Source organism: Theobroma cacao, chromosome 1, assembly GCF_053813885.1.
Source record: "Theobroma cacao isolate CCN51 chromosome 1, ASM5381388v1, whole genome shotgun sequence".
Taxonomy (NCBI): domain Eukaryota; kingdom Viridiplantae; phylum Streptophyta; class Magnoliopsida; order Malvales; family Malvaceae; genus Theobroma; species Theobroma cacao.
In genome coordinates, this window is record NC_142639.1 from 8,603,747 (window position 1) to 8,629,168 (window position 25,422).

General features: G+C 35.2%; 3 protein-coding genes and 1 pseudogene across 4 annotated transcripts; 3 read left to right on the forward strand and 1 right to left on the reverse strand.

The window, feature by feature from the left end:
• Positions 1–6,288: 6,288 nt before the first annotated feature.
• LOC18612005 (uncharacterized) lies at positions 6,289–9,492 on the forward strand. Its single transcript, XM_018128475.2, has 5 exons — positions 6,289–6,426; positions 7,087–7,409; positions 7,865–8,349; positions 8,426–8,657; positions 8,934–9,492. The coding sequence occupies exons 2-5, from the start codon at positions 7,133–7,135 to the stop codon at positions 9,404–9,406; spliced, it is 1,467 nt and encodes a 488-aa protein (XP_017983964.2). The 5' UTR covers positions 6,289–6,426; positions 7,087–7,132; the 3' UTR covers positions 9,407–9,492.
• Positions 9,493–9,538: 46 nt separating this feature from the next.
• LOC18612006 (SET domain-containing protein) lies at positions 9,539–15,329 on the forward strand. Of its 2 annotated transcripts, none has more exons than XM_007048560.3 (6): positions 9,539–9,674; positions 10,304–10,349; positions 10,502–10,874; positions 11,309–11,505; positions 12,304–12,556; positions 14,461–15,329. In XM_007048560.3, the coding sequence occupies exons 1-6, from the start codon at positions 9,641–9,643 to the stop codon at positions 15,118–15,120; spliced, it is 1,563 nt and encodes a 520-aa protein (XP_007048622.3). In that variant the 5' UTR covers positions 9,539–9,640; the 3' UTR covers positions 15,121–15,329. The 2 variants fall into 2 exon arrangements, with proteins under 2 accessions (XP_007048622.3, XP_088659543.1); XM_088803417.1 differs by having other exon boundaries at positions 9,544–9,674; positions 10,100–10,349.
• A 1,248-nt stretch (positions 15,330–16,577) lies between these two features.
• LIGB (catalytic LigB subunit of aromatic ring-opening dioxygenase family) lies at positions 16,578–18,950 on the forward strand. Its single transcript, XM_007048564.3, has 3 exons — positions 16,578–16,918; positions 17,154–17,524; positions 18,391–18,950. The coding sequence occupies exons 1-3, from the start codon at positions 16,670–16,672 to the stop codon at positions 18,581–18,583; spliced, it is 813 nt and encodes a 270-aa protein (XP_007048626.3). The 5' UTR covers positions 16,578–16,669; the 3' UTR covers positions 18,584–18,950.
• A 4,016-nt stretch (positions 18,951–22,966) lies between these two features.
• On the reverse strand, positions 22,967–24,269 carry LOC18612008 (zinc-finger homeodomain protein 4 pseudogene; annotated as a pseudogene).
• Between the last annotated feature and the right edge of the window lie 1,153 nt (positions 24,270–25,422).

Below are 25,422 nucleotides of genomic sequence, written 5' to 3' on the forward strand. Positions count from 1 at the left end.
ATAAAAACTTACTGGATGCCAATTGAGGTTAATTATGATGTTTAAAAATGATGAAAGATGAAAGGAATAGTTTGGGATAAAATATTTCGCACACGATAAAATAATAATAAAATAATGATATTTTTATCGGAGAAGGATTTGTGAGATAAAAAGTGATTCAGAAGTCAATTAAGGCCTAATAAAGTATTTTGGGTACCAAGGGAACAAGAGGAAATTTTTGGAATAAAATAATATTAAAATATTAATATTTTATTCAGTGTTAAAATTTTTCATGAAGAATGAGTATATGGTCAATCTAAGTGGGGGAGAAGAAGAATGAGAGAATTTGGAGAAAAATGACGTTAATGGGGTCGCGTGTCTTTATTAAGTAAAGATAGCGCGGGTAAATAAATATTTTAAATATTATGGGAACACTGTGTTGGAGTACAAACTTCATACTTTGTTTGTATATGTGTAAAAGAAGATAATAGAAGTAAATTGGAGTTAAATGAATGTTGGGAGGACTAAATTAAAATGGAAGGAAACAAAAAGGGTAAAACGATCATTTTGCATCTTGAGTTAAAATTTTTAAGTTTTCATGAACCCGAGCATTTTTAGACCCTTATGGACCTTGTCTCAGTGTCAAAGAAGTAAAAAGATTGTATAAAGGCAATGGAAAAACAAAATGACATAGTTAAGGGTATTTTGGTAATTTTGCTAGAAATGGATAAACTTAAGCCATAAAAATCTAAGTTTCTAGGATGTTCTTCAAATTTCCAACACTTCTTCTTCTTCTCTTTCCTCTCCCACGTTCTCTCACCCCCCCCCCCCCCCCCCCCATGAAAGCTTGCCTTGAATTTTCATATATTTCTTTGAATTAACCTCGATTTTTCATGTTTTTGTATACCTTTTCACAGAATTCTTGGTGCTCTTCTATTTTTTTCACCATAAAACCCTTAAAAACCTTTTCTTATTACACTCTCTCACTAGCTGGATGTTCTAGAGAGAGAAAGTTAGTTTTTCATGATAGTTTGAAAGTTTTTGAAAAAAAAATTCAATTGTAAAGCTACCAAGGTGAGTAGTGAAATAAAGTTGATTTCTTTTAGTTGTTGAGAATGGCTAGTGGCTATGTCAAACCCTGTTCTATAAAATAATTACGACATCATTTATATGCTCAATAGAATGTTTACAGACTTAGAAAGTTTGAGGAATCGTTAAAAGACGATATTGCCCCTAATGGTACCATTGAGTCGATTAAGCCTCGAACTAGTTCAAATAGAAATTTTAAGGTGAAATTAAGAGTTTCACAGTTCATGGATGACTCAAAATGGTAGTTCGGAGTTCGAGGATCAATTTGGAGTCAAGCCGAAATTTTCAGTATCCAAGGCCAAAATGGTCATTTGCCACTTGGAGACAAAATGAGAATTTTTAGAAAAGATATTTTTTGGTCCATTTGACTTATTGGAGTATGATTTAAGTATTGGAGTATGATTTGAAGTTTAGAAGTGAAAAATTTTAATTTCGGTATAATTTAGAGTATAAGCGTGAAATGGTAATTTTGCCACCCCGGGGGCAAATCGATAAATTTTCACCCCCGACACTTGTCAAGACTAAGGGATTTTATTCATCATGGAAATGGATAAACATGAGAAATGTGTGGTGGAGAATTAAAGAATTAAAAGTCAAATATTTAAAATTTGAGCCAATAAGGAAATATCATGTGTCATGTTTTTATTATTTTATTATTTCTTTATAAAAAGGAAAAAAATCAGCCCATTTCTCCCATAGTGATCAGCCAAACCAGAAGAGAAGAGAAACCAAGGAAGAACAAACCCTATGTGGGAAAAATCAAAGAGAAAGTATTGGAATTCAAGGATTTGATCAAGCAAAGGTAAAATTTCTTTGATTTTGCTAGTGATTTACCTTACCCATGCATTTTTCCTTAATTTTCATGGTTAAATTACATGTTTTCATGATGAAATTATGGCTGGTCAAAATGGGTATGGAGAGAGAAAGATGTTGGAATTGTTTGATTTTGAGTTATATTGGTGTTTAGAGTTAGTTAAACATGTTTAGAAACAAAACAACAAGAAAAGAATCCATTTTCCCCATGAACCTTCAATGGCCGAAAGTTTCAAGAAGATAAATTTGCCTAATTGTGTGTTAATTAGTTGTGCTTGGTGAATTGAGGGATTAGAAAAGAAATGAAGAAAGTTGGAGTGAAATTGGACGCATTGGCCAATTTATTGGATGAAAAATCGACTTAGGTCAATACCGGGTCTAGATGGCTACCTGTGCATTTTTCATTTCATATCATGCATATATATCGAGCCTGAAATAGCTTATGACTGTTAGACACAATTTAATTGAAATATGTGCCATGGATTATGGCTAGGTGGTGAGCCATTAGATACGGGTAAAAGACTGTACCCGCAAACTGAAAATAGGAATATATCGACTCCTAGAATAGTGAGTAAACTTACTATCGTCTTAATTATCTAGAGTAGATTTATTTAATTGTGTGATTTTATGGAAAAATGGTTTAATTGGAAAATTATTGTGTTTTATGAGAAAATGAGATTTTATAAAATTTTTAAAAATTTAATAATGATTTCAAAAATAAAGTTATTGGAGACCTATACTATGATTGTGTTGTTTATCTATGATTTTACATTAAATGGCTTATGATAAATGTGGGTATGACTGGTTATTTTTATGATTTTAAGAATATATGAACTGCTTTGATTTGCCTTGAATGTGTTAAGTGAGCCATGTCATACTATTGTGATTTTATTGGTTGGTGGATTATAAAGTGGGCACTGCAGTGGTGAGGGTTTCCGTGGACTACCTATGAGAGGGGCACGGTAACCCAATTATATATTTACCTCCGGGGGGAGATGTTGGATGAAGTATCTCTTGAGGTAAGATTTGAATGCACCTCACGGTCATTGCAGTGACGGGGGTTCCGTGGGCCAGCCTAATTAGAGGGGCACGGTTCCCAATTATTGAGCTTACCTCGATTGGAGAGGCGCGTAGGATAACTCCCGAGGTAGGATTTGAGTACACTTCACGCTGGCCACCACGTGAAACTGGGACTCAGCCAATGCCAAGGAACGACTGTGTTGTCAGAGGTGAAATGTGTTTGTGTGTGTGACAATAAACAGCTTTGACGGTCTCGGTAAGATGCCTTCGCGGGGTATCCCCGAGAATGAATTTTTGGCAAGGGCTAAGTTTTTGAAAAGTACATAAGCCATGTTGAGTAATTGGATGAAATCCAATTATTTATATGGGTTGGGATGAATTATTTTAATTGTCTCCTATTACTCGGCTTTAGATTATTTTGATGATGTCTGTCTACTCACTGAGATTTTATAATCTCATCCCTTCTTCCTATCCATTTTTCAGGCTCAGGACAATTTGTTGATAGTTGATTAAGACGAGAATTAATCTCGGAGTTGCATCTTAGAAAGTAAGGGTTCGTAACCCTACATTTTCTTAGTCAGTTGGGAGCCCACGTGTCACTGTAAAAGTAATTTTATTCTTCAGTTATTTAATTTAAAATATGTATGAATATATTTAGCTTTTACACCATGTTTTTGGCGAGTTTCGGTATTTTCGAAGAAAAATGACGAAAATGCCCATGTGAGCCAGAAAGTAATATTTTATTATTTTGATTTGGAAATGACTTATGATTTTTTTTGAAATGTGATTTTTAATAACTGTCGCTCATTGGGGAGATGCAGAAGCTGATGCTAAGCCTTGCGGGGTTTCGATCTGCATTCGGGATAATGAATGCTTATCGGGACGTCGCGGAGGTTGTCACAGGCTCGATGGGAGTTCTGGGTCATGACAGGCTAGATCGGTGAGTGTTTTGTAGTTGAGGTGGGTTATTCGTTGTAGTGTGACTAGAATAGTGAAAATATATAGTCACGTAATGGTAGATGGAAGTTAGTTAAAAATAACTAGCAGAACATGATTTAGTGGATAGCTTTTAGAACTATAATTATGCAAATCGAGTTGGTTGTGATGTTGTTATGATGATAGGTCCCAACGAGGCCCCACAGTTCCATTTGGACCATTAGTGGAGGTTGGAGTCGAGTAAAGATTCAACAAATATCGGTGAGTGAACCTGCACTAAAATGTTTTGGGTAGATGTATATACGTTTAAGCGAACCACTTGAACTGTTTAAATTATCTTTTCTTCAAAATGCATGGGAATAAACATTTAGTGAAATGTTTTTGTGATGTGAAACATGATTGTAATGAATCTATGTACTTTTATATGACGCTGATATGTATATAAAGATATATGATATATATATATATTGTTAAATAATTTTGTATAATTGATGTAACCGTGCATGTACGGAGTGGGCAGTGCACATGCCGGTTGAGTGACAATGTTGGTATCAGAGTAAAGGGTTTAACCTGATCCCTGGGAACTCTCGCGTGTGAACAATGGTGAAACGTGACTCTCCGCCTAGGGGCTTGTAGAGAGGGTTATCCCCTGCGAGTGCTCTGATAGGTACCGTTTGTTGCCACCGCTGAAAGAGAAAAGGGCTGCTTGTAGCTAGGGTTGTCCCCTACGAGTGGAGCCGCCACTGAAGGAGGAAAGGGCTACTTGTAGCGAAGGTCATCTCCTATGAATGGAGCCCAACCGTGCATGTGCGGAGTGGGCAGTGCACATGTCAGTAATGATGCTGTCGTGATATTTATAACCGTACATGTGTGGAGTGGGCAGTGCACATGTCGGTAATGATGCTGTTGTGATATTTATAATCGTGCATGTGCGAAGTGGGCAGTGCACATGCTGATAATGATGCACATCAACCGGGTGAGGTGATGGTGGTGTAAGTGCTTATATATATATATATATATATATACATATTTACTATATATAGATGTTTGGATTTAAAATGTGATTGCATTGACTGTTGAAAACTTGAGAATTGTCAATGTGTTCAATTTCATGTGCAATGTGGTATGAGTGGATTTTTCCAGTGGCAGTAAAAGCCCCTTGGATTTTTATTTGGCTATAATTTCGTTGCAGCGAGAATGCCTTTTCGCTGCGGTGAGAGTCAATCTATTATGCTTGACTTGCTTGAAATCTACTAAAGTTTTCACTTCTCAACTTCCTTGTTGTTCATGAGTCTTTTGTCATCAAGTAACTAAACGACCAAGGGTTTGAATGAGGGGTTTTTAAATAGAGATAAATTAAATTGCATTGTTTTGAACTTAAGTGCATCATGTTTTCTAAACCTTCCTTAACGTTGCTTGTTCCCTTCCTATGTTCACTCACTGAGTTTGTACTCACGTTTTTAAAATTCATGTTTTAGGTTTTTCTGAGTCAAAGGTGATTGGACCCTAGGACGAGGTGCTCCTCCCTATCCATTGCTCAGTAGGTTTACCGTGACATTAAATGTTAGCAACTGTGCCCAGAGTCACTCCGCTGACGGTCAAGATCTAATTACGTGTATATGACTACTGGTTGTGAAATGCTGAGATTTACTTGTCAAATTATATGCATGTATATAATGGTTGATGATGCCATTATGAATATATGACTGAGTTTTATGAGTTGTTTTCAAAGGAATTGTAATTGAGTATTATAAATTTTAGATTCTAAAAGAATATTGATTAGCGTATAAGATCATGTAAGTAGGCTTGCTTGGGCTTGGTGGGCTGAGTACATTGGTCCCTTGTGTCGGTCATAGCTTGAAAATTGGGTTATGACATAAACTTAACAAGCACATAATATTTTTAAAGAAAACAAGAAAGAGACACATGTCACTCTCTTGTCATGCCATGTGATGCCCTCTCAAACACGTGTCACTCTCTTGTTCATGCCATGTGGTGCCTTTCTTGACATGCCACGTGGCACGTCAGCAATGACATTAACTCTGTAGAAAGTAATTTCGAAAAAAAAATATTAAAAGGTTTAAATTAAAGTAATCTTTAAAATTACAAGATTATATTGTTACGATTTTGAGTTGAGGGATTAAAGGGAAGAAAATGCATGAGTACAAGGATTGCTTAGGTATTTTGACCTTTTATTGTAAAAAAATATTAAATAATAATTTTTAAAATTAATAAATAGTAAAATTATCCTTCCAATATTGCTAAATCATCAAACAAATGAAAAATTTATCAGTTGACTAATGTTTGGACGTATATATCTAAGGAAAAATATTTTTTGAAATGAACTGTTTATTTTAAAAAAAATAGATCTGATTAAAATTTTAAGAATAGGGGTGTGGGTATTTACCCTTAAAATAATGTCTTCGATAATAATGGGTGGGTGGGGTTGGGGGAAGTATTTCACTCTAAAGACGCTACCAAGTCTGGGACAGTAACTGGGTTGGGTCTCTTCTCCTCCTTTCCGTGGGAAGTAGTGAAACTCTGAAACCAACTCCTCAAATTTGTTTCACTGCAACACTCCAACTGAAGGTTAGTTCTTTCGTCATATCCCTTAACTCTCTTGTCTTCCATTTTCTTTTCTTTTTTATTTTTTTATTTATGAAAATGCCAATGAATTTGAACGACAATCTTAGGGTTTATCTATGTCATCAAATTCAGACATTGCACTTTCTTATTTATTTGCGTTTTGTTTTCATTTACTCACCGTTTCTCTTCCCAACTTTCTCGTTTCAAATTTTATTTTAACACAATATTTGATCACAGTGAGAAAATAGAACTAAAAGTAGTGGAAATCAAAGTGGAAGAAATTACGTATTTCAGTGGGAATTTGTTAATTGTAGAAAAATCATTCACTTTTTTCCATATTTTAGCATTTAAACTATAATGTTCAGTTATCATACTTGAACGCAATAGCTGATAACTGCTGTCTTGTTTATTTTATTGACTCTTTCTTTCTCTATTTTGATTTTCCTCATGGAAATTGTTTTAGTTTCCTGAGAGTTTGTATGTACCATATCTTATATAAAGCTTGCTTAGTGTATTCCTGTATTGTCCTCAGCTGTGGTTCATTTTTGAAAGTTTTTCTCTCTATTGGATTTGTAATATTACTTTATGTAATGGATTTTTTTTTTGTTTTCTTGGAAATTTGGAATAATTCTGAAAGTTATTGTTATTCTGGAATGAAATCAGTTGGGTTCAAAAGCGCTCAATATTGATGCATTTCAAGACTTAAAACATGTCTGTTGATCCTAGTGCAACAATGAATTATGTGGAAGATGAAGCTTCCTCGGGCTCTGGTGATGATGTGAACATGCTAGATGGACACAAGCGTCAATCTGCGACACCATCAAGTTCTGGCCGGCGCAAGAGAAGTCGGAAGGCTACTGGAGATGCCATAGTGGATGCTATGCTAGAAATAGCAGCCGCTTCAAAAATGAGGGCATCTGCAATTATGAAGAATGAAGACCGGTTTTCTATAAGCAAATGCATAAAAGTGTTAGATGAGATGCAAGGTGTTGATCAACGGATTTACTTTCTTGCTTTGGATTTATTTGAGAACCCCAATGCTAGAGAAATATTTATATCTCTTAAGAGTGATAAAAGGTTGCCATGGTTACAGGGCAAGTGTAGTTCTTTATCTACTTGATGAATAGTTTTAATGACACTGTTAGTTGTGAATCTTTTAGTCTAATCGTTTGGTTTTGGTATGTATGAGCATAGTGGTGCCTAGGTACTTATATTATTGTAATACCTTGACTTTATGGTTGCTTGATTTGGTGTAATAATCTAAAATGATAGTTAGAGGTCTTATCATGTGTTTTTTTTTTTTAATTTATATTTTCTAAATCATTGCTTGGTTTTGTGGACTGGATGTTTGTTTGGTTTTCTTTTAAGGGTGATTCACTGTGTATAGTGTTTTTATAATTTGCATTGCATTACACTGGCTTTATTAGTTTTTATTTCACAGATAAGTCAACAGGCATGGATGACCTTGACTTAGAATTGGATGAGATGGAACTAGTTGCAGCAGCTGCTGGTTACTATTATTATAATTGCATAACTAGGCAAACTCGTTGTAGTTCATCACCTAGTGGAAGTGGTTTTATGAATGAGGTGCTAGAAGGACCTGATGATCTGTGTCGAGAAATGTTTCGGATGGATAAACATGTCTTTCACAAGCTATGTAACACTCTTCGACATAGAGGTATGTTACGTGATACAGCTGGTGTTATGATCGAGGAGCAGCTGGCAATTTTCTTGAATATTGTGGGTCATAATGAGCGCAACAGAGTAATCCAAGAGCGGTTTCAGCATTCGGGTGAAACCATAAGTCGGCATTTTAATAATGTTTTGAAGGCTATCAAGTCACTTTCACGGGAGTTCTTACAGCCCCCAAATATCAGTACTGCATCTGAAATTCTTAACAGTAACAGATTTTACCCATATTTCAAGGTTCATATCCATAAACCTATTTCTTTTGTCATTATATCTCTATCATTTGTGATTTACTTTACTTCTGTGCACTCAGGATTGTGTTGGGGTCATAGATGGAATGCACATCCCTGCACATGTCCCTGCAAAAGATCAGTCTCGTTTTCGCAACAGGAAAGGTGTTTTGTCGCAAAATGTTTTGGCAGCCTGCACATTTGATCTACAGTTTATATTTGTTTATCCAGGTTGGGAAGGATCTGCTGCTGATTCACGAGTGTTAAGAGCAGTCCTAGATGATCCCGATCAGAATTTTCCTCACATTCCTGAAGGTTTTATGTTCGACCTTTCTTTTTGTTTTTTCCGGAAAGTGGGGGTGGGAGGGAGTCGTTATGTTTTGTCTTGTGGAAATGTGAGTTGAAAAATGAAATTGGATAAGAATGTCCATTTCTGTTCAATTCCAGGTCCAAAGTTTTTGTTGCATCTTCATAAAGATTGTTTAATTGTTTTCTTGATATTATTTTTTGTGGCCAGAAGTTTTTCTTAATATTGCATGTCACGCGGATGAAAGTGAAACCGACTTGCCCTAAACTTTTTGCTGTTAACAGGAAAGTATTATTTGGTTGATGCGGGTTACTCCAACATGGAAGGATTTCTTTCCCCATATCCAGGAGTTAGGTATCACCTGCATGAATATAGAGGTGCTAATCAATTACCCAGAAATGCAAAGGAGCTCTTTAATCACCGCCATTCTTCTCTTAGAAATGTCATACAGAGATCTTTTGATGTGCTGAAAGCTCGATTTCCAATTCTCAAACTTGCCCCTCAATATGCCTTTCATATTCAAAGGGATATAGTTATAGCTGCATGTGTTCTACATAATTACATCCGGCGTGAGGAAAGACATGATTGGTTGTTTTCTAGCAGGGAGGGGGTGACAGTGGATGAATTGCCTGATTTTGATGAGCAACCTGAACTGCAGTTTGCTTCCTCAATTCAGGAACAAATCGCCTCATCTTTACGAGAATCAATAGCAGCGGTAATGTGGAATGATTTCTTAAATAAATGGGATCAATGGTGATTGTTAGCTACAAAATGTAAAAGGTTGTAGAATAGTTGTGTATACTTATTATTTATTTCCTTTCTGGAGTTCATTCGATCTTCCAAGAGGTTTCTCCAGTTTTATAATGTATGGTGTAAAGCACAAGTTGGGTAGTTCTCCAATCCCCACGAAGCGAGGAAGCATCTTTTCGCCGAAAGTTTACTGCAGCGGTGTGAACCAGGCTGGTTCTGCCCTTAATGGTGCGTTTCCCTGATGCTACATAGATGGAATTTTGTAGTGGTGAATGGTAAGAAACACAAATCTGGTATTACATAAACTCTTCTTATGGCCTTAGCCTTTTTATTTACTCACTAATAAATTAATTAATTATTCAGTGAACATATTGTGCATAAAATAACAATCTTGACTTAATTTGTTAAAGTAAAAAGGGTTTGCTAAATGAGTATTTGTACATATTTATTGAGGAAAGTTAAAACACTATTTATAATAATATTTTTATATTAATATAATAATTGATGATTAATGCGTTAATTTTTAATGTATTAAAAATATTATACTATTTTCGCTTCAAATTGAATGTCTATTTTATTATTTTTAAAATGTTTCAAGAAATAATATTTATTTCTTCCATTGAAATATTAATTTTAGATAAAACTCTTTAATTTTTAATATAATTGGCAAAATTTGTAAAATAAAAAATAAATTATTCAGTATCTAAATTCAATTCGAAACGGAGTGGCGCAAAAGTGCACCAGCGACCATATGAAGGCAGCAATTTGGGACTTTAACCTTAAAAGAGCAGTGGATTTCTGAGTTTTGAGTATGAAAGCTAAATCGCTTCCAAGATAAGATGCTTTAAATAATAGGAAAAGGAGTGCCCTAAAACAGCTGAATCTTTTTACTCAAAACATATAGGTGAAGAAGCTCACGCCGTCCAAGCTGCTTCTCCCATGGCCTCCAGGTAACACATTCTTTATCAAAGTGCATACACCAATGTTAGCATTCTCTTCAACGGTTATTGGTGGTTTTGGAATTACTATCAAACGAACAAATTTAACTCAAACTGCAAAAACAAGAGTTTCATCAGTTTCTACTGTCTCTATCTACATACAGACGACTGAGGGCATTCAAGAGGTGGATGAAATCCCAAGGAATCGAATTCAGCGATGCAATTGAGTTTACAGACTGCCCAGAACAAGGGATTTCAGTGCGAGCCTTGTGTGATTTAAAGGGAGGTGATGTGGTCGCCCAAATACCAAAGACTGCTTGCCTCACTATCAAGACCAGTGGGGCTCGCGAAATGATTGAGGCCGGTGGTTTGGATGGTTCTTTAGGTCTGTCTGTGGCTTTGATGTACGAAAAGAGCTTGGGTCAGGACTCTCCTTGGGCTGGTTACCTTCAGCTTTTGCCAAGTCAAGAGTGCTTGCCTTTGGTTTGGACTCTGGAGGAGGTGGATTCTTTACTCTGTGGGACTGAGCTACATGAGGTATGATGTATCTGCAAACTGATGTTTTTCAGTTTTTGGTGTTGGGATCTTATGCCCTTCTTGTTGGTTGATGACTTATAAAGCATCCCATAAGGTAAGGATTAACAATTAGAGAGGATGGCATATTTCTGAGAATTGTATGTTAAAAGCTTGAAACTAGGGTTTTGGGAATGCTAAGCTTTGTTTGGTTTCAGAAAACAAAACTGTTCTGTTTTCATTTTCATAAAAAGTAGAGAATGTGGGGGAAGATATGTTTGTTTAATAAAATAGAAAAATGAGCCAAAATTTGACAACAAAAAAAAAAGGATTTTTTTTCATTGTTTTCAAAGAACAATAATGGAAAACGGGAGAAGAGAAAACATGGGATAATTTGTTCTATACCTTGAAATATCCCCCTTTTTTTTTTTGATAATTTGTTCTATACCTGTAGGCAGACAGTTAAGGAAGATCAAGCTCTTCTTTATGAGGATTGGAAAGAAAATATTCTTCCCATAGCGTATTCGGCACCTCTAAAGCTTTCTCCAAGCTCGTTTAGTGTTGAAGAATACTTTGCTGCAAAAAGTCTTATTACTTCTCGGTCTTTCGAGATAGATGAATACCATGGATCTGGGATGGTTCCTTTGGCAGATCTGTAAGTATACCCTCTTTATTTTTATATCTTCATCATCATTTAAGAAGGTTGTGGAAGATTTACCTATTTACAAATATTTTGGGGCTTTGAAATTTTTTGGGTGAACTACCATCAAGTGTTAAGTGAATTATCTAAATGCATGCCAACCTAATGAAGGGAGTAGCTCCTACCTCAAGCCATTGCTCAGACTCTTGGGTATGGTATGTAGTACTATTTTTTATATTTGATCTTTGCAGCCATGGTACATTGGCAAAATGCCAAAGCATTGTCTAAGTTTGTGATTAGGGTTTTTATATTCGTACTCTCTTTTGGAGTGTAGTCTGATAACACAGCATGATAAACATATATTATGTTTTCTTAGGGTGTGTTTGATATTTCATCGAAAATTTAAATTTTCAATGCATTTGATGACTCATTTTAGAAATCAATTAAATGTAAGATATTCAATGAAAAAGTGTTGAAAATCTTAAGTACTTAAAAGCTACTTAATATATGCAATCAATCATATTTAAGGAAAAAGTTGTCATTTAATTACATTAACATTATATTAATGTAAAATCCTCACATATGTTTAGTATTTTAACTATTTATTTTTGCTTTTTTACTTTTACTGATATAAAATACTTACAAAAAAATCAATAAAATATATGTTTAGGATTTAACTTTTAGTAGAATACCAAATGATTTTTATAATAGAAATTCAGTATATAATGTTTCACTGTTGAATTTTTCAGTTTCTCAAACAGCACCTTAGTCTTAGTTTTTTCTTTTCTTTTATCTCTTTTCCATGAAATTCAGCTTTAATCACAAGACTGGAGCAGAAGATGTACACTTCACCTCTCATCAAGAGTCTGATGATGATGCTGACAGTGACAACACTGATAACAGCAAATTAAGTAAAATTTCTGGCGAAAATAAGAAAGCATTAGGTGCAGCTTCCACTGGTGAAAATTTGTTCTTTCACGGTGATTCAGAGAGCTTGTCAGTTTTTGGAGATGATCCTGTGATGCTGGAAATGATTATGGTGAGAGATGTCATATCAGGTGTTGAGGTTAGCATCTTTTCTTGCCTTCTACTTATTTTATATCTTAATTATCTTCCCTAGTTTCTTCTACCAATTAATAGTTTGAGTAATGTGAGGGGTTTGTTGATAGACTCTGAATCCAAGATGCATAAGGTTAACTTTTGAGGAAAATAGGTCTCTTACTGAATTAGGCTTTTATTCAACCACATGGCTTATATTTTCTTTTAAACAATCAAGTTTGAAGACATTTTGAACTTGCAGCTAAAGTTAGAGTTAACACAAATTTCTCTATTCTCTCAAATTTTGTTACTGTGATAGCTGTGAGAGAGAAACTCATTGACAATTTTTTGTTACTGATCTACTTATTGGCTGCTAATATTTGCATCCCCAAGTGACCAATGGGAACTTATCACAGGCCAATAGCAGTGGCCTTCCTTCCAAGACTTGTGACCCTCTTATTGAGGCCATCAGGAGGAGCAAGAGTGATGAGGAAGATGGTTAAAGCAGTTGAGAGTAAAATGATCGAGAGTGAGACATGTAAGACTTGGCTTTATACTTGTGTGGATTTTGTCCTTGGGGACTGGCAATCATGTATGACAAACAAAGAGAAGGGAGGTAGTGGGGTTGGATAGGCAATTTGCATCTTGGGAATGATGGGAGAAAGTTTGAAGGGAAAGATTATTGGTGGATAGGAGATTTTGACTGGAGAGGAGTGAAAATTCAGCGTGGTACAAGGATTACATTTTATGAGTTTAATATAATGTTATAGAGTTTTATTATGCCTAAGCCTAACTTTCAGTTTTTATATTAATTCAGAGTTAGAAGTTGATACATATACCAATTAACACACTCTTGTTATTAGTAGTAACTAGTCAGTCACAATCAAGAAAAAATACACTGTGCTTTGTTTGTTTGTTTGTTTAATATATAATTGTATGTTGTACTTTCTGATATTATTGTAAATCAAAAAGAAATAAAAGGACAAGAAACTACTTGTATGTATTATATGGGAAGAATTACTTAGGTTGTAACTATTATTTACCTCATTCTGTATTTACCAAGTTTAGAAAATCTCTTGACTGCAATATCTATAATGCATGATGTAGTGTCTACCATTTCCACAATCGTGATAACCACTACATTTCTGCGTTTGCAATTTAAAACCTTGATCTCCAACTCATAATCAGGCTTTCTGGATAATGCTTGTTGTAGAAAACAAAAACCTTGGTCTTCAATTTTAAGTAGGTTTTCTGGATAATGCTTGTAGTAGAAAACAAAACCAAAACATAAGAACTTGTCGTACAGAGAAGGAGTCTCTAGGAGCGAACAATAATTAAAACATAGGAATGGGTTGATACAAATAATGCCACTTTCATGTTTATTATTGAAACAAAAACAAGATTATTTTATATAGAGTAAAAGTCCAAATAACAGTTAAGAAGCCCTTCAAATAAGTTTAAGCTCGACGTAGAAAAAAAAAAACCAATGTAATGAGTCTCTCTCTTGTAATAATATTTCCCTTTTCTTTTACTTACTTTTTTTTTTCAAATTTGCCTTCCACATGTGTGTGTGTGTGGGTGTATGCGTTTGGGGGGGGGGGGGGGGGGGGGCAGTTAGTTGACAAAGGCTTTTTCATCTTCTCTCAAAGTGATCTTGTGTTTTTTTCCATTTTCTCTGATATAATTATTTGATTCTAATTTTGTCATATGCCATTGCTGCTTCTTTGGAACTTGTCCTTTGCTTTGGCATTTGTGCACTGAGATTGATGAATCTTGCCTTCACCTTGTCAGAAAGCACGTCTGTGTATCATCCTAGGTAGTTTGATTGATTTTACCTGCTGAAAATTCATTTCCTGTTTTAGTTCTTCACATCAAGCTTTTCTCAAGCTAGCCCCCTATTCTTGAGTAATTCTAAAAATTTTTCCATCTCAGGTTTTTAACACTTATGGGTCACTCGGCAATGCTGCTTTGCTTCACAGATATGGATTTACAGAGCCTAATAATCCATTTGATATAGTGAACATCGATTTGGAATTGGTTCTCAAGTGGGGTTGTTCTTTGTTTTCTAATCGGTACTGCAGAGCCAGGTTGTCCCTTTGGAGAAGATTAGATTACTCTGGATGTGGAAGTGAGAACTCCGAATATTTTGAGATCACATTTGATGGGGAACCCCAAACGGAGCTACTGACTTTATTATACATAATGTTATTGCCAGAGGATGCATGCCATAAGTTGGATATTAGCATCTGCATGGCAGATAAGGTTAATGGATGCGTAGGCATAATCTTATCAGAAAAGCACGACATTACATGGGACAGAAGTTCAGAAATAAGCAAGGATCTGTTGCTGACAGAAAAGGTTTGCAGTGCCCTCTTGGCGCTTGCCGACATTCGTGAGAGTTGTTATGGTTCAAAGTCGATAAATGACGATGTAGAAGCTCTAAAGAGATGTTGCATGAAAGAAAGAAAACTGTATCATTCTTTGGTGTTGCGTATAAGCGAGAGGACAATCCTTGAGAAGCTTAGGACTTACGCTACCGTAGGAGCTCAAACATTCCAAACAGCAAAGAAAAAGCGAATGAAGAGACATTGAGGTGAGAAAATTCATCTAGTAATGTTATTTATGGAAATTTCATCCGTACCTTTTGCTTGTTTTTGCCTAAGCCATCATTCTTAGATGAAAGTAATTGTGCAACTTTATCCTTGCATTCGTTCTGAGATGAGCACATCACGGTTTTTGTTCTTCTATTGGTAAGTGTGATTTAATTTTTATTTTGTTTTAATAATATTATATTTTTGGTAGGTGTTGGGTGATATTTAATTGATCAGACATATTTTAAGCATAGACTGTCTCGACATGTTGGTTACTTAGCTAGGAAGTATGGGTTGGGTTTATTGGTGGGTCCTTTGGGGCCCCTGCCACCGCGTTAAAACCACTTACCATTGAAATTTTCAGAATTCTAGATATCTCTGTAAAACCATTTTTTAGTTGTGAACGAACGGGAAGGAAACGACTCTGACGTAATTGCCAACGTATGCTTTGCTCATGCGAGGCGGGCGCACAAACCACTACTTTATCATTTCGGAAAGTGCCCCCACTTTTTCTATATTCACTCTCGTGGTATTCCGTTTTTCACAAATTCAATTCAGTGCCACTGTCGCCCCTATTCTGGTTTCTCTCTTCAAGCGAACAGCTTAATAAATGGGAGAACCCTCTTCTTGTTAAGCAAACTTAGGTGAGAGAGCAACCACTGGATCAAAACTTTAGTGATAAAAAAAAATTATTCTCTTCGCCAACAAAAGTGACTCAGTTCAAAAAAATTGCTTGACGCCACTCAGTTAAACGTATACGATCTCATAGTTGATTGGAATTTGATTAAATCCAAACAATTTTGAATTAAATTGGAATTGGATTAAACTTAAGCTTAATTTTGATTTCAACATCAAACAATTTGAAACTTAATTGAGTATAAATTGTTTTTTATATCTTTACTGCGTTTTAAATTAAATAGAGTAATGAATTATAATACAAAAGAAACCTCAATTTGACTTTATCTGAATTAATTTCATAAAGAATAACAATCGGAATCTAAATAATATAACCTTTGATGTGACATGCATGGATTGGAACATCCCAAATGTTTTAAATCTAAAATGAATGAGAAATAAACTTTTCCTGTAGTTGTTTTACTAAGAGATTGATCCACTTGTCCATTAAAAAATATATATGAAAAATGATATTGGGATCCTTTTCATGCTGTTGTGTTAAATTGAGATAGACCCGATCGAAATCAGCTATGATGATACAGTTTCTCGAATTTCGGTCCGATAGGTCAATTGTTAGGTGGTCGATATGGAACTGTTTGTATTTTTCGTGGCTCTTGTCTTGTGGACAGAAGAAATAAGAAAGGGACCAAAATGGCAAAGAGCGAAAAGATAAAGGGTTGATTTGACTTTAGAATAAAAAGCAGGGGCTTCCGTAAATTTTATATTTTGAAAAGAAACAAAAGAAACCGTATGGAAAATTTTGGCTGGCGGGGTCTAAATTAGGTGGCTGCCAGCGCAGGCCGAGCGGGGACAGGGGTTGGGTATAAAATCTATATTGGTCTTTAGTTTGTCATTTGCAAATTATTCTTCAATATATGATCAAAATGGCGTTGACGATGAAGGATACGTTCTATATATCACACGGATCGCCGACTCTGTCGATAGATGACTCGCTTCCGGCGAGGCACTTCTTGCAGTCATGGAAGGACACGGTGTTTGGCCAAACACCCAAATCCATCCTCGTAGTTTCTGGTCATTGGGACACTTCCTATCCCGCCGTCAACATGGTTCAGCGCAATGATACCATCTATGACTTCTATGGTTTCCCCGACAAAATGTACAAGGTGCCTTACCTACCCTACCTCCTTTCCTATTACTATTGTTTTGTTCACTTTGCACTTTGCTAGATTGATCCTTCCTTTCTGAAAAGTTAGACAACAAACGGAGGATATTAATTCAATCTAACATGGATTTAGGCGATTAGGTTTGTATTAATTTGTGGAAATTATTGTCTGAGCAACCTTATGTTGTTGTATACTTTCATAAATATATTCCTTACTCTTCCCCTTTTATTCCCAGCTGAAATATCCAGCACCAGGGGCTCCGGAGTTGGCAAAAAGAGTGAAGGAATTGCTTATGGCATCTGGTTTGAAGCGTGTTGACGAGGATAAAAAACGCGGGCTTGACCATGGTGCTTGGGTTCCACTCATGCTCATGTACCCAGAGGCGGATATCCCAGTCTGCCAACTCTCTGTTCAGTCCAGAAGGGATGGTACTTACCATTACAACTTGGGAAAGGCTTTAGCCCCTCTCAAGGATGAAGGTGTTCTCATCATTGGTTCTGGAGCCGCCACTCATAACTTGAGGGCACTAGGAAACTTGAACGGTGCTGTTGTTCCTTGGGCTTCGGAGTTTGATACTTGGCTTAAAGATGCTCTCCTTGAAGGAAGGTTATTATTCTTTCTAATATCATTTTTCCTTTTAATATTTTTTATACATTTTCAGATTGACATCAATGGGCAATTAGTATTTAAACAAGGAGGTTCAATTTCATTAAGTGGGTGGCTGATGTCTAGCCTTCCTCTAATTTCTAATGAGCAAAATGATCAAACTAGCAAATTGACTGACTTAGAAAATGATACGGGTTAGAAAGCTGAAACATTTTAATGTTATTTAAATCACTTTTCTATCCCTTTGACCATACTGTCAAATGGCTATCTCTAACAGTAGTATTCACAGACGATTAGATGGGGTTCTGAATATGATTGGATTTTGGTTCTGATCCTTAAGGTCTGCTTTATGGCATCTGCTTGTCCATTTTTTTTCAAATCCTTCCAAGTGTATATTTAACTGAACTCAGCTTTGCCAGTTAAATGCAATTATGCCATGGTGTCTGTTTTGGTTGGGGTTTAGGCTTTTCCTCTTCACATTGTCTGTTGATGCTGTTACCGTTTAAGATTGTTCTTCACTTAAATCTGTTTTTGTTGGGTCCAAAATTAGTTCTTTTAGGGAAAATCCATTTGAAATATGGACTCCATATTTGTACAGAGTGCAAGTCTAAGATTACAACATCTTCTTTACAAAGGTGTTTGTTTGATAAAAAAAAGAAGAAAAAGATAGCGGGAAATGCTAACATTCTCTATAAATAAGCAAGTTTTCCTTTTCAACTTATGAATTTACTGTGTCTTTGGGTCATGATATGGGATTTCCATAAATATTTCCAATGAGATTTTTTGTTTGTTTGCTTGTATTGTTTTTCTTTTTCTTCTTCTTTTTGGGTAGTTTGACTCCTGTGGTCACTTGATTCTGCTTGTAGATATGAAGATGTGAACCACTTTCAAGAGAAGGCACCATATGCAAAGATGGCTCACCCTTGGCCAGACCACTTCTATCCATTGCATGTAGCCATGGGCGCTGCTGGTGAAAGCTCAAAGGCAAAACTTATCCATCAGAGCTGGGAACTTGGTTCTCTATCCTATGCTTCTTACCAGTTCACAGCAGCCAGCTGAATATCCATTTCAGAACTCCCTGCCATATCACCTCTTTTAATTCCATCCATTCAATCTCAATAAATAAGATACAGGGAAGAGTGAGTCCTATGTTCAATCTATGCAGTATGTAGATCTACACATTGACTTATGTTAATTGTATGAAATGCTAGAAGTTTGTTCCAATTAAATTTGATACTTGACAAGTTTGTGCTACAACAGCTCGCTACCTGTCCAGTGGGTGTTGAGTCCTCAATGGGCAAAGGCTTGTTTGCAGCACACAGTTGGGAAGAATTGTGTTGATTTGTATACAGAATATGAACTTGGGATGGTGTAAATTTGATTTGTTTAAAATGTACTAATAAATGCAGTGAACAGATTTCATAAACTATGTCAATATGCCTTGATTTATTGGCATTCTCAAAATGTCTTCAAGGAGACACCTCCAATTCTGTAATCCAAGGTACAAAATGAAAACACTGACTCCTTATCTCAACAGTTCTACAAGAACAATAACTTGGGTTTGAATAACCAATTTCACGAGGATTTGCAGCCAATTGTTACATCATTGGTGTTCAAAAACTAATTCAACTTTACGTGATGAACAAATATGGTCCAACACTCATTCCACAGAACTACCAATACATGTATGTAGCATGAGGTCCACGAGAAAGATGAACCATTTATGTTGAGTTACAATCATCCACGTGGATTCATGATCTCCTCTCTACCTTTGGTACCTATCACCTTTGTATACTATTCTTACAATGAAACAAAAACTGAAAAAGAAATAGGTAAAAATGTAAGCAAGTGATAAAGGAACAAGTTCTAAGAATTTTCAACAATAACAAAATGCTGACATTAGATTTCTTTTTTCATATATATATATATATATATATTTATATATTACAGCTAATGACCATTTTTTCTGGAAGGACACTAATGACAATTTTCTAGCCCTTGTAATCATAGGTAACATCATATCTTTATATATTCATTTCAATTAAAGGTACAGTTTAAAAGTTAGAAATTGAAATTTTAATTTAAAAGTTTTGGATTTAAATTTTTAAGATAGATGAGGTGAAATTTATAAAAAATATTATTTTTATGAAAGTTAATTTGATAGTTGTAGGTGTCTAATTTTGACTAACTATTATTTTTGAAGTATTGTATTATAGAAGCCTTCCAAGCATAGAAGCGGCCAAAGAAGTTCCAAGTGTGGAAGTGCTCAGGGGCATTCCAACGCGAAAGCAGCCAAGGTCGATCCAAACGCGTAAGTGTCCAAGAATAAGTATGGAACGGTTATTTATACAGAAGGTGAAAGTAGCTCAAAACGAGTGGGAAAGTTTATGAGTTATCTTCACATTTGGGATGTTCTGGAGAGCATGATTTGGTGGCTCAAATATGGAGATAGTTAAAAAGACTTTTTCTTAATATTTTCTTGAAGTACATGTGCTTTACCTTTTTTTCTTTCTTTCTTCCTTAAAGAATACATATGGCTTACTATCAAGTGTCATTATTCCTTTACCCAAAACTTATGCACACTACCCAACTATATGGTCATTCTCTTAATATTCCATAAGCCGTTCTTTAGCTGTTCTTGCATGACAAGCACGCTCTTTCATGATTGAACGTGTTCTCCTAACTATTCCTAAGAAAGTGCTTTTGATTAGTATAAATATGATAACCTTAGAGGTTGAGAGGCAATCAAAAATCATTAGAAACCCAGTAGAAATTATCCTGAAAGCTCTCTCAAGACTTTTCCTAATATTCTTTTTATTCAACCTTTTTTATTCGTTGTAATCCATCACCTCCCCCTCACCATTTGCCACCAAAGGACTTATACTTCAAAACCTACTCCAGTTTTCCTCTCTATTGCCTCTAGCGCAACTTGATTCACTCATTACAACACGTCCTCTCTCCCTATCAAAATAATAATTTACCATAACTTTAGGGTTTTATTACAAAAAATATGAGAAATTTTAGGATTAAATGTGAAATTATCCTTTTCAATTGCGGCAGATGTGATGAAGGTCAAGCTAATCAGTTGTCTCACAAATATTTATAATAAATGAGTGTTAGTTATATTTGATAATTTTTATTGTCGTATCTTAGCATGTCGTGTTTAAATTTGATATTAACAATTATTTGAATAAACATGATATGACAAGATTAGTTAAACGAATTAAGATTTTAAAATATGTAGCTAGATACGTTTATTACTCGTGTTATATAAACATGACACGATTAAAATGTTTATTAAACAAATCGAATTAAATTTTATATGATATGACACAATAAATCTATTTAAATATGATTAACATGATTAATTTAAATGAATATCATAAACGAATCAAACATGTCATATTATATAAATTGACATAATAAAACGATTAATTAAATTGGTTAAATCCCTCACATGCGAGTTAAGATGATTTAATCCGTCTGAAACATGGAATTATGATGTTTTATAAATATCGACATGTTTAAGACACAAAACACAATAACTTTAAATCTAAACAATTTAATTTCATACCGTTCTCATGTTATGTTATGTTAATGAATTGTGTCCAAAATTACGAACTCTAATATTAACAAACCTCTGATCAAAATTAGGCTTTACAACTGCCACTAGCAGTTGTAAAGAAAAGAATTGAAAGCGTTGCATTTATATATACAATGTGTTATTCATAACAATTAATGGACTGACATATTTTTGCTATGTAAGATCACACCAAGAAATAGTAGCTTGGACCTCCTACGACTGTTCTGTTATCAACTTTCATTGATTTAGGGAATTAAATGAAGCCAGAATTGAGAGGTTTTTCGTCATTGTTTTTATTTCCATGTTGTATATAACATATAGGAGGAACAAGTTACATTAATATTATAATTTTAGTCTTTTTATAATTTTGTTCACTTAAAGTTTCAAATCAATTCAATCTCCTTATCATATGGTAGAAAATATTATTTTTTTAAAAAAATAAATTTAACAATCGAAATTTTATTATTTAAACAAATAATTAGATATTTTTAATAAACTTAAATTTTAATATACATGATTTTCCTGAATAGAGTATGAAATCTAACAATTGAATTACTCAAATGAAATCATATTAAAAAATAAAAAATGTATAAAATTAAAATTAATTTTAAATCTGTATAATTAGAAATCACTTCTGTTTTTTTTTTTTTGGGGGTAAAGAAGACAGAAAGAATGAAAAGTGCAAACAGAGAGAATCACGGATTAACCTTTAACGGCCATCCAACTCAAAGTGAAGTTAATCAAAGGGTACCTTATTAGGATGCTCTTAGCCTAATAAAACATCATTATAAGCTAAGGAATAAAGAAAAGAAGTTAGGATTAATGAGGCGTGTAGCAAATCCCAACAGGCAGCATTTTATAATAATATAGGAATCATCATTTGGAGTAGCTTAATTGTACAATAGAATGGATCGTGGAAGCATCAATTAGTGCCAATGATTATCATAATTAAACCCCCCCTAATTCACATTTAACTTCATATTTAAATTAGGTATCCTAAGCTTAACTCTGCTGATCCGTAACATCAAATTAAGTTACATTTTGTTTAGTGATTCAAATATTTATTTGTAATTGCTATACCCAATTGTGTAAGGTACTTGATATTTGTGGCCCAACTCTTCAAAAGGTACATTTAAAGTGGAATCAATGTCTCCAAACTAAACTAACAAAACCAAAGTGATATATCCAAGCTACAAATTAAGTGTTCAAAGTGAAGATTTCATACTTCTGCACAAAGCTGATATTACCAAGTGTGCAGTGAGCATGCAGTAACAAAAATCCATGGAACCTCATTATAATCATGCTTAGTCTTAGACTTTTCTCCATGCAGCTGGCAGGCACAGAAGATATAGCACATTGCTTTCGGTAGTTCCCAGTTGATGATTGTATGTAGAAAATGTGTCTGCTTTCCGAAGCTTCAACACAAAACTATATATACTCTTACATATCAGAGCCGCATGGTGACATTTGCTGCTTTTTTTGTTTTAAAGTTTCTGCTGCTTAAAGGCAAAATACTGTATGCATAACCATGGGGAATTTGGTAATCAGGGCAAAAAGCTTGTTACATATACAGATTAAGTATACGGAATTTGAATAAAATTTGACATTATTTTACTAAGGATATTTATGATGAATTACTTTTTGTGTATTGATAAAAAAATAGATTATCATTTTTGATTTCTAGATTTAATTTTAATTTATAAATGTGTATTTTGAAAATCCTTAGTAAATAGTAATAAAATATCGGAAGGGGTTTGGTTTTTTTTTTTTTAATTTAATTTTTACCATTATTACCGAAAGAAAAGAAAAAGGAGAGATAAAATTGATAAAAGAAAAGTGCAAGTTGTAAAACAGCATAATGATGCAGTACATTTCGTACAGTTGCATAGAACATTAATAACTCTCACAAAGACTGGGGGACATTGCAAGGCATACAGGACGCACGTAGCTTATCTTAGAGGAAAAAAGATTACGAAATTCTAAGAATTAATACTAGTGAAAGATGTAAGATCCAATTATTGTTTTGACTACGGCTTCAACCTTCAGAGCTGTCCTTCTTCGCCAAGCTTTGTTTGTTGTTGTGCATCCACACCTTAAGGACTCGCCTCTTGATTCCAATCTCTTGGCAAAACTGCTGCACAACAGACTCATCCAGCTTTTGAATCCTCCATCCAGCCTTCTCCGCAAAGTTGAACATCTTTTCTTTCTGCTCCTGGGTGAACTTGGTCCTGAACCTTTTCCTCATCTTTCCACTTACCCTTGCTGCACCTCCTCCTCCGTCATCTTTCTCATCTGTTTCTGAAGGGACTGAGCCTCCTTTGTAGGACATTATCATCTGATGAGGTGGTTCTGCCCTGGAGGAAATCAAGGTACCAGCAGCTGCAGAAGCACCCAGAATGTAGTTGTGATGAGGAGTACCCAAGATGAGTTTTCTCCCCGTAGCGTTGTTGAGGAGCGCGGAGTGGTAACAATTGAAGGGGCAGTCACATTCTATCTCTTTTCGGTGGAAGTTCCTATGGCAGTTGCAAGCTGAGCACTTGAACGCCTCAAGGGAGCCTTCTTCGCCGCTCGGCAGGAACTCTCCGCACCCATCCGTGGCGTTTCCTCCCATGGCTGCTGCATGGTTCTTCAGGCATTCCCTGTACCTCACCACTTTCTTGTGAGCTCTAAGGTTTTCTTCCATGCTTGGAGAGGGCGGTCCAGTACCGACTCCTGAAGAAAAGATAATGTGGCCATTTCCTCCGCAGTTTCTTGAGATTGGCATATCTTTTTCTTTTCGAGGGCTCGCACTATTCATCTCTCTCTCAAATACCGTTCACCGGACTGGGGACTGTTGCTTTAATCAACTACTTCTCTGCTTCTACGGGGCTTCTTTACTAGTTTCTATTTATAGGAAATCGGTGGAAACCAAATGGAGATTGCTGATGAGCAAATTAATGGCAATATTTATCTTCTAACACAAGATATAGACTGGGATTGACAAATGACTCTAGAATTAGCAAAAAGGAATGCAACTTTGTTTCACTTGCATCCAAAGAGACTGAAGTTTATGACCTCGGATTCTTTGAAAAGATGTTTGAGTTCAAGTGTTTCGTGAGAAAGACAAAATATGAACGCTGTCTTTCTTGAGAAAGAGAGTGAGAGAGAGAGAGAGAGAGAACAAATTTCAAATACTTTGCTAGTGAATCCTCCAAGTAAAGAGAGAGAGAGACCACCTTTTTTCATATGGTGAATTTTAGAAGTGAAGCAACAAAAGGGAAGCAAACTATATATAATAAAATTAGTGGTCGACAAAGGGGGTGGGGAGACTTAATTAAAGAAATTAAAGGTGTAGACGTATATATTTAGTACGGTAGAGCAACTACCAGTTGCTTATAAAATTAATGCGCAGGGAGAGACTGATGAACATGAAAGACAATATTCAAGGATAGTTTTTATTAAGGGTAGAGCTTGCTTTGCTTGCACAATCAGCCATCAAGCTCAGGCCACGGAGGAAATGCACCTTTTTTTAAATCAGAATTAATTTCTCACTATTTCCATTAGTCAGGTCTACTCTCCTTCAATAATGGTATTGATTCACAAAAATGTTAAATTAATTCCTCCAAATCCAATGCTCAAATGGAAAAACCCCATATAATTTTCTTTTCTGACTTCAAAATTAAAAGAATATAAGACAATAATTACTTTAATATCATATTAAATTTTAAAATGAATATTCAACTTAAAACCAATAATTAATACGTGAAAAATAAAATTATTATGATATTTCAATTAATTAACATCATATTAATAAATAATCCTAATTGACCAAAAAGAAGGAACCGGGCAATTACAATGCTGCAGGACTGCAGAGCTTCTTTAGCACAGGTTATGAATTAAATGAACATTTTCATGCAATAAAACAAGGACAAGGGAGGTACTGAAAAGCTTCGTGGGATCATTTTGTTCACTGGTCTTATAAGGCACGAACGGAAGAGGTGCCTTGATGTTTCAGCTACCTATTTTACATGCTTACAGGATTTGGGTGGGTGCCTTTGAGAGCTGTTGGCTGCTTTTTTCCTCTCTATATAATAGACTAGGTGATAGATTTGGTTGAATGAATTTGAACTAGTCAAAGTCTCTGTTCCTTTGAAAACATATTCTTGTTAAGGTGAAATTCCTTTTTCTTTTTCTTTGTGTGTGTGTGTGAGCTCATCTGGAACTCTGACCAATGCCAATTGGAGGAAAGGTGGGTAGATCAAGGCCATGACACCTTTGATCTGGTCTGGCCTGGCTGCTGTTGCCAATGTCATGAAAGGAAAATGTCTAATCTTAC